The sequence below is a fragment of the Electrophorus electricus genome, chromosome 3 (assembly GCF_013358815.1).
Source record: "Electrophorus electricus isolate fEleEle1 chromosome 3, fEleEle1.pri, whole genome shotgun sequence".
NCBI classification, from domain to species: Eukaryota; Metazoa; Chordata; class Actinopteri; order Gymnotiformes; family Gymnotidae; genus Electrophorus; species Electrophorus electricus.
The window spans coordinates 24,313,380-24,328,320 of NC_049537.1; the positions used below are offsets into that span (position 1 = coordinate 24,313,380).

The 14,941-nt window shown below is 39.8% G+C and overlaps 2 protein-coding genes across 8 annotated transcripts; both read left to right on the top strand.

The window, feature by feature from the left end:
- The first annotated feature begins 172 nt into the window (after nt 1–172).
- On the top strand, nt 173–11,008 carry cep43 (centrosomal protein 43). Of its 7 annotated transcripts, none has more exons than XM_026998979.2 (21): nt 173–279; nt 678–731; nt 814–868; nt 956–1,044; nt 1,256–1,393; nt 1,478–1,504; nt 2,099–2,155; nt 2,504–2,574; nt 3,001–3,062; nt 3,161–3,222; nt 3,503–3,580; nt 4,926–4,988; nt 6,945–7,168; nt 7,498–7,566; nt 7,864–7,941; nt 8,286–8,375; nt 8,523–8,644; nt 10,068–10,142; nt 10,316–10,349; nt 10,442–10,529; nt 10,842–11,008. In XM_026998979.2, the coding sequence occupies exons 1-21, from the start codon at nt 196–198 to the stop codon at nt 10,914–10,916; spliced, it is 1,695 nt and encodes a 564-aa protein (XP_026854780.2). In that variant the 5' UTR covers nt 173–195; the 3' UTR covers nt 10,917–11,008. The 7 variants fall into 7 exon arrangements, with proteins under 7 accessions (XP_026854780.2, XP_026854782.2, XP_026854785.2 ...); XM_026998981.2 differs by having other exon boundaries at nt 7,501–7,566; XM_026998984.2 differs by lacking the exon at nt 7,864–7,941.
- A 103-nt stretch (nt 11,009–11,111) lies between these two features.
- ccr6a (chemokine (C-C motif) receptor 6a) lies at nt 11,112–14,189 on the top strand. The gene is made up of 2 exons (XM_026998987.2): nt 11,112–11,325; nt 12,954–14,189. Exon 2 carries the CDS (start codon nt 12,971–12,973, stop codon nt 14,108–14,110), a length of 1,140 nt encoding a protein of 379 aa, XP_026854788.2. The 5' UTR covers nt 11,112–11,325; nt 12,954–12,970; the 3' UTR covers nt 14,111–14,189.
- Nucleotides 14,190–14,941: the final 752 nt, after the last annotated feature.

The window sequence follows — 14,941 nt, forward strand, 5'->3', positions numbered from 1 at the left end:
GTCCTGAATGGGGCGGAGGGATATCCTGAACGATTGTGTACTATCCCTCTGAACGATAAAAGACTTTTAATAAGAGTTGGAATCAAAGTTTCTGTAATACTTTCCTTGACCACACACCCTCCAGCCTGGTCTGATGTTGTTGTGAAAATAACAACCACCAGAGGGCGCAGAGGGGTCATATGACAAAAATCGAAGATGTCCGCTACAGAAGAGGACACGGAACTGAGAGACCTATTGATTCAAAATTTGGAAAACAATGGCGTTCTTAATAAAATTAAGGTACTTATCGCCAACTTTATTACAACACTATTTTGTTTTACAGAAAATACGATTCACTATTTTGTGGCTATCAAGTAACTGCTGAAGTTGTAGCTAACGCTAGCTCGACTGAATGACAACAAACAGTATCTAGCTAGCTAGCTATATATTAACGGATTGACTAGCCAACTAGCTAGCGTTAGTTAACAGCTAAAAAACTAGTATTTACAACCACCTGTACTAAACACTCTTCTTTTTACAGGAAATACGATTCCGTGTTTGGTGGAAGTCAAGTTACTGCTAAAGTTGTAGCTAGCCTGCCCTCTTGCTAGCTAGCGTTAACTACACTGAACATTGGCTAGCGTTAGCTAACCTAACGAACTCACCTTCCACCTGAATGAAACGCTTCTTGTTTGCAGGCTGAGCTACGAGCTGCTGTCTTTCTTGCTTTAGAGGAACAGGACAAAGTTGAGGTAACCAGTCCCCTACATAAAATATTTCCTAAGTTACTATACTATGTGTTCTGAGTTTCGCTAAAATGTTACGTCTCCTTAGAATAAAACCCCGCTTGTAAACGAAAATCTGAGGAAGTGTCTTAACACTAAAGATGGTAAGTGATATTCGGTGACGTTTATGGGTTAATGCTAACCTATACAAATGTGGTGTTTATAGCCTAACTGTGCTTCATTTTGTGCAGGACGCATTGTTGCCAGTTTAATCACCGACTATCTCCAAGTCTTCAATTTAGACTTTACTCTTGCGGTTTTTCAACCAGAAATTAACACGGTATTTTTATTTTTTTATTTTTTAGATTTTAGTTATAAAAAATTGATAGCATTGTAGGTTAAGTGTAGTTGGAAAATAACACAATTAAATCTGATAATTTCTTCTTTTTTTCTGATTTCGCTTATACCTTAAACTATCCTAGTTGAGGTTTGAACATTTTTGCGTATGGCAATGTATTTGTTTTTGCTTTAATCTGTTGTCTTTTATCCAGTTAAATGGACATGAAAGTCGTGAAAGTTTGATTAGAGACCTTGGCCTTTCTGAATCAGAAGGGAATAAGAGTACCCCTCTCCTCCTTGAGTTAATTAAGAGGGTCCGACACAAGGAGAAGACCTCCATTTTCGCTGAGGTGATCTTGCTGACTTTCTGACTTTCCTAACTATAACTGCTGAAATCTCCAATGTAAGTTTCATTTTCTCTCTCTCTCTCACAGGGAGATCGAGTAATGCATATTCCCAAGGTATTTTATCTTCATATATTGTCTGTAACCTATTTTATACACCTACAGAATACAGTAACTGCTGGTATTATTATAGTATGAAGAACAGACCCAGGTGCGCAAGTAGCTTCTGAACTACTTTAAGATGTGGTTAGAGAGCATGTCTTAGGTTGATTCATAACTACTCCTTACACCCACTGTTTGCACCACAACATTATTATTCAGGTCACACAAGGGAAGAATTATGTAAATTAAAGTGATCACATTGCGTTGTGATAAAAATCCCTTCCTGTTCAGATAGATTTTGCAAAAACATGTTTGTCCTACTTCTGTGCATTTGGTATGATGCTCTTTGTAGTTTATAGCAGTCTGGCTTCATGTGTCACTAGTTAGTTGTTCAGAGAAAAGCAGATATTAAGCCACTGTCATATCACACCATTTCTCAACAACTCTCTGTACTTGTATTACATTATTACATTCTACATAACAATTATTTCCAAAATCTAATAAATGTAGCAACATGTTAAATTAACCTGCAATTGTGAATGAGTTTACAGCTAGTTGTCACTTAATGTAAATTTATATAGATACATATTAAAAGTTTTTTTTTTTTAGGACCCATCACCTCGTCAGATTGCTGAAGCACGAAAAAAATTTGACTGTCGAGACAAGGTAATCCTTCAGAACTTCAGTATGATTTGGTTTTGTACTTTTGGTGCTCTTTATATTGAAATGTCATTATTGATTTTATGTCTCTTACAGGACCTGTTGGGTTGTATATAAATACAGTTAATAATTGACATTCCATATTTAGTTCTTATAGGGTTGGCCTCATTAAAAATCAAGCCTTGCTTGAGAAATTTATATATATATACACACACACACAGAAAATAAAGCATATAAGTAAATACATACATTTTAGTGTCTTCCCATCAAGCAAATCGTGTGTGTGTGTGTGTGTGTGTGGGGGGGGGGGGGGGGGGGGGGTGGTGGTGGTGGTGTTTTTGTTTATTTATTCAGGACAGGATTGGTGGAATAAGCAAGGATGAAGTGATTGGTGTTTTCTCAGAGCTTGTTCCTAATTTCAGCAAGTAAGCTACCACAAAGAAACCTGCATCCTATGAACCTGAACAAGACATAGTCCTGGCTGGGACTGAAAACTTTTTTAGTGTTACCCGATCTTACCCCCTACCCACTGAAACTGCTTACTTCCTACAATTAGATAACCGGTTGTTCTGAAATCAAATAAGGCTGTGGTTCACACCACAAGTGTGGTTATAGCCATTTTTCTGTGAGTAAACATGAATAACCTGTTCTAGGAATCCTATATAAGAATTTATTTCTATTCAATTGGAATATAATCTCAAACACAATTCAGGTGATTCTTTTAGGTCCCTTTTGCCATGCTTGCATGTCTGTCTTTGCACTCCCTACATATACCAATCCTTGTACACTGAGAGAATTCCAACAAATTATAAAAGTATATTTTTGTGTTTCTGTTGTTACTGAATGGAAAGAGAGATCCTGGAACGATACATCACTGATGAACTAGAAGCCAAAGACAGAAACATAAGTGTTTGTGAGTAGCTCAGGTTTTGCTCAGTTTGCATTTATGGTGTGTGCGCCACATATTTTCTGATTATTGATGATGGTTTTCTCTATATTTTGTTTTTTCAGCTATAGACTTTAAGGATTTTTTGGGAATGTACAAAAGTTTTTTTACTCAGTGCAGAAGTGTAGTAAGTACACTTTCAAATCATAACTGAACAATTAATTAAACCTAAAACTAATATTAATATTAAGTAATCTAATATTCCATCATCCACGTTATTAAAAAGATGTCTTTTAAAGCATAATATCACATGTATAAAAATACTATTTAGCATAGTTATACTGTGTCTAATTTTTTATATATTTTTTCCTTGTATAATAAAATTGTTTTTTAAGCGTGCTGAATAATCAAGGCAATTTTCTGTTGTCTTTAATGCAAACTGCATTTTTATGTCTTTTTTTTTTTAGATTACCAATGATGTTAGTGATACAGTTTTCTCATTTGGTAAGGTTTCGGACGAAAAGATCACATCACCTACCAGCAAGGTGAGGGAACATTCTGATAATGTTGATAGTTTTATGTACTAGGGTACCCAGACACTACTTTACTTTTCTGAATTCTCATTAACTTTGTCAATAAACAGTCCAGTGTATCTGAATATAACACTTATGATTTTTTTGTTTGTTTTTGTAGACTAGTTTTACAGTAGACTAGCTTTTATTTCCAACTACACTGGTTTATTAAATTGTGCATGCTTTTACCGATCTGTAAAACATTTTCTTGGAGTGTAGAAAGTTCAACTGTTGTCATGATTAGCGTATCAGACATTTTCCTTTTTTACTTCGAATCATGAAGGCCAAAGGGGTTTTCCATAAAAAGACTAATTTTCTTTAACCAGAATGCTGTTTTTATTAAGTTGGATTTTTTAAATAAATAGCATTGTTATTTATATTGTTTATAATTATTTTTGCTAATAATGTAGCTGGCAGTTTTTTTATACCCATATGTTTTTTGTGCATGTAGCTTTGATTGACCTAGAACTAACAATTTTAAAGTAATGAGTTCTTCATACATATTCCACTTTATCAACAGATCAAATTATTTGATTTATTTTATGAACCTCTGTGAACCTTCAATTGCTTAAAGAAAATTTCTGAAAGTATTTAGAAATTCAGAGTATTGACACTGACACCATAACACATGTCTTTGAAAAACAACTTCCTGTAGTTTCAAAAACAAATGCATGAACCAGTAAGTGTGAAATTACTCTCAATGTGCACAATTGCACTACCACTGCGTCAAAGCAAGTGACTCACGCTGTTCTCATTATCTGTGCATACTGTAGTTAAGAATAATAACCAAGATTAGTATCTCAAATATATAATTCTAAATAAATCCATAAATCTGTAAAGGCAATAATAAAGCATTATAGGATAAATGTATTTTTGCCAAGTAGTTTCAAGATCAATGTGTACTTGGCCACTTTAGATTTGAATCCATCAAGGGAAGGAAGTGTAAATTGGTTGTCTGCCCATATGATTTAGCTGAGCGCAGTTGCAGATGATTTCCGATCTCAAGGATTTTCTTGGTTAAATGGTGCCTGTATATGGCCAGTGAGAATTCTAGTCATGCTTGCACTCTGAACATATATTTTTAAAACTCAGACAAACGTTCAGTGCATGACTTTGTGGAAGCCTGCAAATGCATCGTCCTCGTTAGACTCCCACTCCGCTTCACTACGGCCCCCTTTTCTGCTTTTCTTTTTTCTTGTTTTTTTTTTTTTTTTTTTTTTTTTTGCGCCATGTGTGCTGCTCCTATGTGATGATGAAGCTGCTGTAGGGCTGGTGAGGGAGTGCTGAGGGAGGCTGACAGCTGTGTTCTCGTGCTCAGATACCCAGGTATAAGGGCTTTATAAAGGCCAGTGCAGCGCAGGAAGAGCCGCATGGGCCTCAGGTAAAGCACGTGCTCTGGGGCGCCACCACCAGGCATTCCACAGCAACTCAGTAATGCGGCTTTGACACTGGCCAAGTGGGTGCAACAAAACCAACAGTCTGTGCCTGAACACAGACGGTTTTGCTTCCCCCGCTTGGTTTTTAATTGTCATTCTAATCACATGCAACCCACCCCTAAGATAAGTAAATAAACAAATTGAATAGTAAAAAATAATTGGCTATAGCTCTGTAGTCTCTGAATAAATTGATATGGTCTTACCATTAACCAAGGACATGATTTATTTATGTGTACCAGTACTGCACAGATCTGTCCCATAAAGCCTTTTAAAATTGGTTTGTAGGATTGAACACAGCGCTTAAGGTTGGAAGCCGGCTTCCACTAATCAGAGTTTCCTTCTAACATCACTTAAAGCTTGCCTTTATCTATAGAGCTGCATAATGAATCATCACTAATCTTCAGCTGCTGGCCTAGTTTTTAGTAGTGCTGCATGATATGGACAAAATGTATTGTAATTGTTACTACATATTGTTTGCAATAGGTATTGCAATTTGTTATAAAAAACAAACAAAAAAACATTGATCCCTTAAATTCATCAAAATTCTTACTCCGTGGAAATCGGGTCAGAATATTCACAGCTCCCTCCTCCGCCAAACAAAAGTTGTGTATTGTAAATAGTCTTTTTTGCATATTATGGCCTTTATAATTATAATAATGATGATGATGATGATGATGATAATATTATTGTTGTTATATAGTATTATTAGTATTATCCAGTGTTCCCATAATTATTGACATGGCGTGCCACCCTAGTTTTTGGTATTAAACTGACAGGTATTCATATAACTGCTCCCAAAACGTTACATTTGGCATGTCCTCTGCGACCACCAGTCATGTTTTGTGAGGGGTTTATAACCACAACCAAAATGTTGTAATTGTATCGAACTTTAACTGGCACATTTCCTTTTTATTATGTCTGCTGAACCACTTTCAGGTGTCTGCAGGTGTCTTGATCACTGCTGTAGATGTAGAGTGCGTTAACCTCCTTGCGCTGTTCCCTTTGAACATGCTGTGTTCTCACATACACCTGACTAATCATGGGCTTTTCTGCAGAATGGGCTGTTATATGGTGTGTCATGTATCCTGCCCAACACCCTTGGTTACTGATAACAGCTATGCGGGGAGGGACAGAGAATCAGAATTGTATTATTTTTTGTCAGTTATACAGCACTAAACTTTACTTTCCACTCCACTGCAACTGAGTACCTCGCAGATTTGTTGTAAATGCCATTTAAAGTGCTAACAATGTTAGTATTAGGCAACATATTCCACATATTTGTATATTTCTTACTTATTTACAAAATCTATGTTTTCACTTTTTTTCTTCATTTTATGTCATTATTTTGTGAAGGTCTCAAAATATAGTTGGACAAGATTATGTTGACTCTCAAGTAACCACTGCATAAAAATAGGGAGAATATGACTGTTGGAATTACTTTGTCTTTGGTTTAAATTAAGCATGACATGTGAGAGAGTTGCTCATAGCTGGACCTTTAATGTGGGCCAATTTGAGAAATGACTTTGGATCAGCCCACTCTTCTTGTAACTGATGTCACCTACAGTGTTTGACTAAAATGAGAAGTCCTCAAAAAAAAAAAAAAACTCCAAAAAAATATAATTTTACTTGAGAATATTATGTTGTCCTTTTAACAAATCTGCTTGAACTAAAATTATTTTACATTATCCTTAACCTTATAGTTCAGCTACATAAAACCACATTTGGCCCTATTCCACCGGCTTCTCTAATGCCTCATGTGACATTCCACTTTGAATAGTTTTTCTTAAGCGTCATTCCAAGTGCTTCGTAAAGCGTTAAATAGTGTCTTAACGTGGTGCCACATTTGTTGGTGCGTCCTGCTGCTGATTTGGTGTGCTGTGGTGGTGTGCTGACCCTTGCAGCCTGGAGATCTGAGTGGCAGTGAGCTGCAGGGCTCCCAGAACAGCAAAGCAGCCATGCAGCTAGCAGTTGGGACCAATGAGGGTCTCGTGCCCACCACAAACCCTCCTGCTGCCCTGAAGAAGTCACTGGAATTGTCCCTGGAGGAGGAGGAGGAGGAGGAGGAGGATGAAGGAGACTCCTTCTTTGATGATCCTCTTCCCAAACCTCTGAAGACCTATGGCTGGTGAGTGTCACTGATTTGGAGTAAGTCCCAGAACCCTCCTGGTTTGTCTCTGAAATGGGGCATCAGAAAGAAAAAAACCTACTTTGTAGTGGCAGTAGTAGTAGGAAAAGGAACATTTTTCAATGCCTATCTGACATCAAGAAAGGTTTTGCAAACTTACGTTTAAAATAAAGAAAACATTCATTTTGAAATGTGGACCGAAAATAAAGTTTAATATCATCTCTGCTTTATTATAGGCTAGGCATAGATAACTGGTTTTGTATTGAACACCCTCACTTACATGTATCTTCTCTTTTGTTTATGTCTGCCATCACTGCATGTGGGATCAGTAGTTTACCCCCTACAGATAAGCCATACTCGGGGCAGAGACATTGTGAAAAGAGCTTTAGTCAGAAGGAGTAAGTACTTCCTTTTCTCCCACGGTGGTTGGCTTAGGTTGCTGACTTTGATAGCTGTGGACCAGCTTTCCCCCCCACTGACGCACATGAGAGGGTGCTGCACCAGCTCCTGCCGTGTGAAGTGGTCATGGCTCACAGTGCTTTACGTCGGCGCTTGCTTACCTACTTCAGCTCTTCCTTTCTATGCCTTTGTTTAGTTTTGTTCCTCCCTCTTTATCTGTCTTTCTCGTTTTCTCGTTCTGTCACTGTGTTTGTGTGTGTGTCGTCTGTCTCTGCTCTTTCCCCTGGTCGTGTAAGGAGCAAGCACCCGCAGAGGGAGGAGAGCCTGGCTGGGCCGTCCTTCTCCCAAATGAGGAGGGGCACGAGCCTCAATGAGTGAGTGTGCATGGTGTCATCACTCTGCCAGTCGAGCCCGCTGCAACCATCTTACCCATGGATGCAAACCCAGGCTCTCTGGCCCTTTGGTGCTACTGACTCATTCATTGTTGCCTATACAGTGTATAACACGGTACTGGCTGTGTGGTTGATTAGCCAAACAAGCTCAGTGACTTCATTTATTGTGGTCTTCTCTCAAGCGTTTGCTGTTTTGTTCCCCCTCTGCATGACGGAGTGTCTTTTTGATCTCACGAATGTTTCTCATGACTGTTCTCCTGGGTGCGTGTGTGTGTATGTGTGTGATCGCGTGCATGTCTGTGGGTGCACTCTTCCCCTGGGCTCAGTCTGTCTGCTCTAGGCAGTGACACTGACGGGGTTGGAGGGGCCGTGCTCTCGGAGAGCGAGGGCAAGCGCAGCCCTGACTCTGGGCCCAGGTGAGTCGGCGGATGTCTACCGCTGCTCTGCTATGCTCTGCCTGCCAGCTTCCTCTTTTCCCCGCATGACTGTCTCATGAATGAAGTCCAATTTAGCACACGCACACAAGGCTTCCACTAAGTACCTTCCCTCTTGCCATGCCTCAGGAGGACAGATTCTGTAAAGGCCGCAGGAAGAGTTCTCTCCACCATGTCAGACCCCCCTTCATTAAAGAGTGCAGGTGGATCTGCAGGCAACAGCCAAAGAGACCCTGTCTCCAGCAAAAACGGTATGCTCTTAGCTGCATCTACTCTACAGATGTTTTAAATAAACATGTATAAATGCAATTGTAAGTACTGTTTATGCATCATATGGTTGAGCCTAAACCTGAGCAGGGCTTTATTAGGAATATGTTAAGACATTTGTTTTAAATTCCTGCTCTTTAACCTAATTCCTCTCATACTTGGCATTGTACTGCAAGCTTTAGCTTTACAGGGTTGGGTTGTGATGGAATACAAGTAATAGTGGTTCTCTATTCTTTTTGTCTTAACAATTTTTTCAATCCCCAAGCACACACGTGCCCCGAGACGTCAGCGGAAAGGCTGATAGTCTGCACACACAATTGAAACAAAAGTTTTGAAGAAGGCTAGCTCAGAAACTTCCTGACTTGTTCTAGCTTGCTTAATGCTTTTATTGCTAACAGAGTGGATGTTAGAACTAGGTAAAATAGTTCTCTGTTCTGTTAGCTAATGCAGGTAATTAATGATATCACTGTGAAATAAAGATCAACAGAGCGCTTTTAGGTGAAAATGTTTAAAAGAAGTTGCACACTGGATTCCTACTGCAGTTTTATAAAGGGTGGCCATGCAGACCAGTGGGTTTATGGGAAAGTTTGTGTCCACTCAGACAGCAGGGGAATGAATGAAACTCACAAGACAGACTGCAGATCAGCTGTAATGAAAAAGCTCAGTTACAATGGTTCATGTTGTATTTAATTAATCTGAAGTCACAGTGAATGTATAAACTATTCAGAATCAAAATGTGTGATGGTGAACAAGGGCATACACTTATACAAGAGCGTAGACTTGCACATAGCATATAACCGCATCTATACATGCTCTATACAAACCACAATTAAAACATTCACCATCTACGACTGCAAACCGATAATACAGAGAAACAGACAGCATTCATTCAAAATGTGCCTTTTTAAAAGCATATCTTAAAATTATTCTCTATATATTCTGAATGTTATTATGTATTTTAACAAAACACGTAATTGAAATATGTTTAGTACCGTTTCAAAGTATTCTTTTCAGCCCTGTACATGTAAACATTTTGTGTATGCACTTAAAGCATACATAACAACAGGCCATTCAAGAGCCAGGGCACAATTGTGCACAGGAGAAGGCGAGTTACTGTCACATTTCTGACCACAGGGGTGTCAAAATTATGCAGACTACAGTCGAACATCAAAGACATGGCAGTCGATCAGGTACACTTGGATTTACATTTATGGCATTTGCCAGATGCTCTTATCCAGAGCAACTTGCATATTTATCAGGTACAGCCATAGAGGTCGCTTTGGATAAAAGCGTCAGCTAAATGCTGTAAATGTAGAGGAGGTGAGCCTAGGTGAGGCTCAGGGATCTGAATGAATGTATTTGGCTTCAGAATAAGATGGTGTGGCTATTTGGTTCCCCTTCTCTCAGGTACATCAGATTCCAAAGAAATGGGCCTTCAAGATTTTAAAGCTGTGAATGAGAAAGCTGGATCTTCTCTGCTCGGTAACATTTGTTTACTTCTTGAAGTATTGCATGTGTACATCTTGGAGTATTGCATGTAAATTTTTTATTTATTTAAAAAAACATTTTTAATGTAATTTTTTTTTGGGGGGGGGGGGGGGATCATGTTGAGACCAGAATCAAATTTTAATGTACCATTTTTATCACCTTCACAGATGTAGACCTTGACTATGACGACGACTTCAACAGGTGATGCTCGTTTAGCTTTATGTTGATACACAAGGTCTTGTTTAATCAGCCTTTGAATTCATGCACTACGCGTCTCTCTGCTCCTACGGCAGCCATCAATCGGAGAACTCGAAGAGTGAGGTGAGCATTGGTGAGGAGATTGAAGAGGTCTCCATCGAGGGACCTGATCTCAGTGACAAGGTACCTGCCCTACTCCTCTGGCCCTTCTCCTGTACTTGTTCTCTAATTCGGACTGTACTGTACATTGTACCGGGGGCAGGAAGTGAGACTGAGTTGTTGACGCAGAAGGGTCTTTCAGAAACTGCAGGAGGCAGTAAGGGGGAAGTGACTTTAAACACCCAGGTGTGAAATAAAGCTGCTTTTCTGCTTTGTGCTCTCTCTTCGAGTGTGTGTGCATGTGTGTGTACATGTGTGTTGTCGTTTTGCCAGCCAAGCAGGTGACTGCGTTTTCACTTGCAGTAGTTAAAGCATTACCTCTCTGTCTTTCCGTAGCTTGACGAGATCACCCAGGATTTGAGTGTGTCTCAGCTGAGTGAAGGAGCAGATTACATGGAAGACGTGGCCTGATGCACCGACCCCAGCTGCTTCGACTTCCCTGTATTTAAGGATGTAATTGTCAATTGTATCAGCAGTTTCTATTAAAGTGCTACTCTTCAGAACCAAGTTCCCTTCATGTGGTTGCTTTTGCAGTTTCTTGGCTGCTTTTCTAGTGACAAATTATGCCAGGTCATAGATTTTCAGTGTTTTTTTTCCTATTCACTATTTAGCCAGTGACTACTCTGTTCACGTGATTAGAAGCCCAGTGAACGTGAAGGCGTGTGTGAAAGTTGGCAGTGAAATATACAAAGCATTCCAGAAAAGATACAGGTCATATCTGTAAAGACTCCACCTCAGACATGCAAATGCGTGCGCACACTGATCATCGTACAGTTGCGTCGGACGCACGCAGGAGTAAGTTTAAGTTGGCATAAAAGGGGTAAGATCTTTCTCTTTCATTTTAGCTCACTTTAGAATTTTTCAGCTTCTAATGAAGTGGCTTTTATTAAATGAAAGAAAATTTTCAAAGTAAACTGACTGTTTTCTGAAGTTATTTTAATCATGTACGTTTGCGTATTTATGAAAATAAAAACGCAGGAAAGGCTGATTAGTATAATCCAGGTCAGTTATTTGACATTGTGTGTACGTAGTTGATCTTTGCAATTCAGCAACACTGCACTGATGTTTTGACTTTTTCCTTCTACGTGTAGTTAGTAAAGAACTAAAATAAGGTACTTATGGACATTACCAATTCCCTTTTTTACAATAAAGACCATAAAAATGTTGGAGTTTTAATTGCTTATATTCATAAATAGAAGATTTACATTTTTAACTCTCTAAATGACTGTTTTTGACATTTTCTATGTCTTAAATTTCTGCTTTGGTGAACCTTTATATTAATATATAGATCATAATTTTTAAGCAACGCATGAATCAAGCCGATTTAAAACTGCAAAAATCATCTCCATTAAAATCTTGAAAGATTAAAAGTGAAAATATTGAAAGATATATGGCTTCATCCTGTGATGTTACTTGCCAGATGTAATATAGTGTGGAAAAAAATTATTGTTGGTGTAGCTTGCATGAGTTCTGTTTCGTTAGGTCTTGAGCTCTTGCTTTGTTTTGAAGGCTATAATACCACATAAATAGGTCACTGATTGCATCTTGATTCTTGTTTCCTGGTAGCTTTTAGAACATTTTCATGACCTGATTCCTGCAGATTTCCTATTTCTGCAGTATCAAACTAACTACAAAGCAGCATTTTATAACTACATATAAAATAACTACCAAGCAGCATTTTAGAGTTTTCATTTTGATAGTCATACCTGTAAAGCATATTTAAGATGTTTTTAAACATTTGTACATGTTGCACAATATAAATAAATGTTCTTCAACTATAGAATCCGTTCCAAATTGACAAATTCACTTAAATCTGAGATTGACATTTGGTCCTGTTTGTTAATGACGAGATATAATGGTGCCTAGTGATCACAGCAACTTTACTACCATGTTATAGATGTGCTTTTCACAGAGGTCCTTCATGTTTCATACAGTGGTCCTCCATGCTGTCCAAGCAAAGTGCTTCTAAAGTTCTAAGAGGTGAAGCAGGTTTATGTTCAAAATAGCAGATGTTTAAATCATAACATTCATACCATGGGGTTCTAAGGTTTTAAGAGTGTAGATTAGGGATGCATTTCCCAAAAGCATCAAAACAGTAATTCTATATTGTAGAACAAGTATTACATGGAACACTCATTTAAGAGGATCTTAACACTTTGATGCTTTGGGAAATGGTCCCAGTTCTTTTTAAGTTTTCAAACTTCAGTGCTGCCATATTAACAGCTGGCAATGTAGACGTCCTGTCCATTGTACTGTTCAATGCACTGTCCATTATCATTAAAATCCCTTGATGCTGAAAATGACAAATCCTTAATCCCAGTGGTCCAAAGGCACTCAACAAAACAATCAGCAGGCCTTCTCCAATGTACAACTGATTATATGTCCTGATTGCAGATATGTATGTATATATCTGTCTTATAGTCCTGCCCTATATATTTCTTTCTCCAGACTATAGAGATTTGAAAATGAATTCCTCCTTGAATAATGACAGTGATCAAGACATATATGGAGATATAGAGGAGCCATGTGGGATGGAGCAAATGTTTGAACGTTTCGGGCAGTTCCTCCAGATCTACGTACACTCTGTCATCTGCATTGTGGGCTTCATTGGCAACACCCTCGTCATCGTTACGTACGCCTTCTACAAGCGCACCAAGTCCATGACAGACGTGTACCTGTTGAACATGGCCATCGCTGACATCCTGTTCGTGGTGGCCTTGCCCATGATCATCTTCAGCGAGCAGAATGGGTGGGCGCTGGGCAACTGGTCCTGCAAGCTTCTCCGTGGGATCTACAGCATCAACCTGTATAGCGGCATCCTACTGCTGGCCTGCATCAGCCTGGACCGCTACCTGGCCATCGTGCAGGCCCGCCGCTCCTTCAGGTTCCGCTCGCAGGCCCTGGTCTACAGCTATGTAAGCTGTGCTGTGGTCTGGCTCCTGGCTCTGGCCCTGGCCCTGCCCACCTTCATCTTCTACCAGCGCTACGGCGGCATGGAGGAGAGCTTCAGGTTCAGCAACTACTATGACGACAACGTGAGCGCCGCAGCCTTGCTGGAGGAGGAGTACGTGTGCTTCTTCCGCTTCGAGGAGAATGACACGGCGCGGCAGATGAAGGTGCTGGTGCCCAGCTCACAGGTGGCGGTGGGCTTCTGCCTGCCTCTGTTGATCATGGCCTTCTGCTACTCCAGCGTGCTCGTCACGCTGCTGCGCGCTAAGAACTTCCAGAGGCACAAGGCAGTGCGAGTGGTGCTGACCGTGGTGCTGGTCTTCATCACCTGCCACCTGCCCTACAACGCCACGCTGCTCTATGATATCGTGCACATGTTCCACCTGAAGGATTGTGCCGAGGAGGAGAGGACACAGCTGGTGCTGGTGCTCACTGAGAGCCTGGCCTACCTGCACTGCTGCCTCAACCCACTGCTCTACGCTTTCGTCGGGGTCAAGTTCAGAAACCACTTCCGCAAGATCCTACAGGACGCCTGGTGTCTGGGGAAGAAGTACATGGGGGCGCGGCACATGTCACGGCCTACCTCCGATGCCTACCTCTCCTCCCGACGCTCTGAGGGCTCCGCCTGTGAGACCGCCACCTCCTTTACCATGTGAAACAGAAGCTACCCCCTGCTTCAACTGGCATACTTCCATATTACTTCTAGTACTATGGCCTTTAATAGGGTAATGTTCAGTCCAGTACATAAGTCTAGTGTGTAATGCATTTTATATCAATTTTTTATGTATGTATAATTTTTCACATTTTTAAAATACTTTAAAACATGGCAGCATTCTGTCACTTTGTTTCTTAAATGCTGTTACTCATATTATCCAGTAAGTGGTGCTAATACCAATGTTGTGTTGGATGTTATCATGGGCCACTTTATCTTATCTTTGTGCTGTCACTGCTTGATTTAAATGAAAAAGCAAAAAAAAAGTTTAAAAAAAAACTGACCACAGCAAACGAGAAAAGCTTGAATTAAATATTTCTTCCAGAGCAAAAGTACAACTTTGTAAAGATATCAGAATACACAGCCTCAATGAAATGCTAAATCTTCTAACATTACTTCTGATTCAACCAACACAGTGTTTCTACCTTGACAGTGTGATTTTACATTCAAATTTATTTCCTAGTTGAACGCTGTGGCAGGGCATTCTCCCACCAGGTATTAAAACAAGAGTTCATCTTTCTATCCCCTCAGCCAGGTGTATGCAAACTACAATTAGTACAGCTCGGGATGCAGACTTGTGCTAATTACACACTCAGGGCTTGACAGTGTACAACAGTGATACACTGCTAGTTTAACATTTAGCCTATTTTTTCCCTGGGTTTTGGAAAAGATACTATTCCCATTTGTTCTCTGGATTGCGCAGCCCCCTTGACTATCCTCTATATGTCTGACTTCTCTTGAAGAAAAGAGCAGGTTTTGGACATGCTTCTCTATG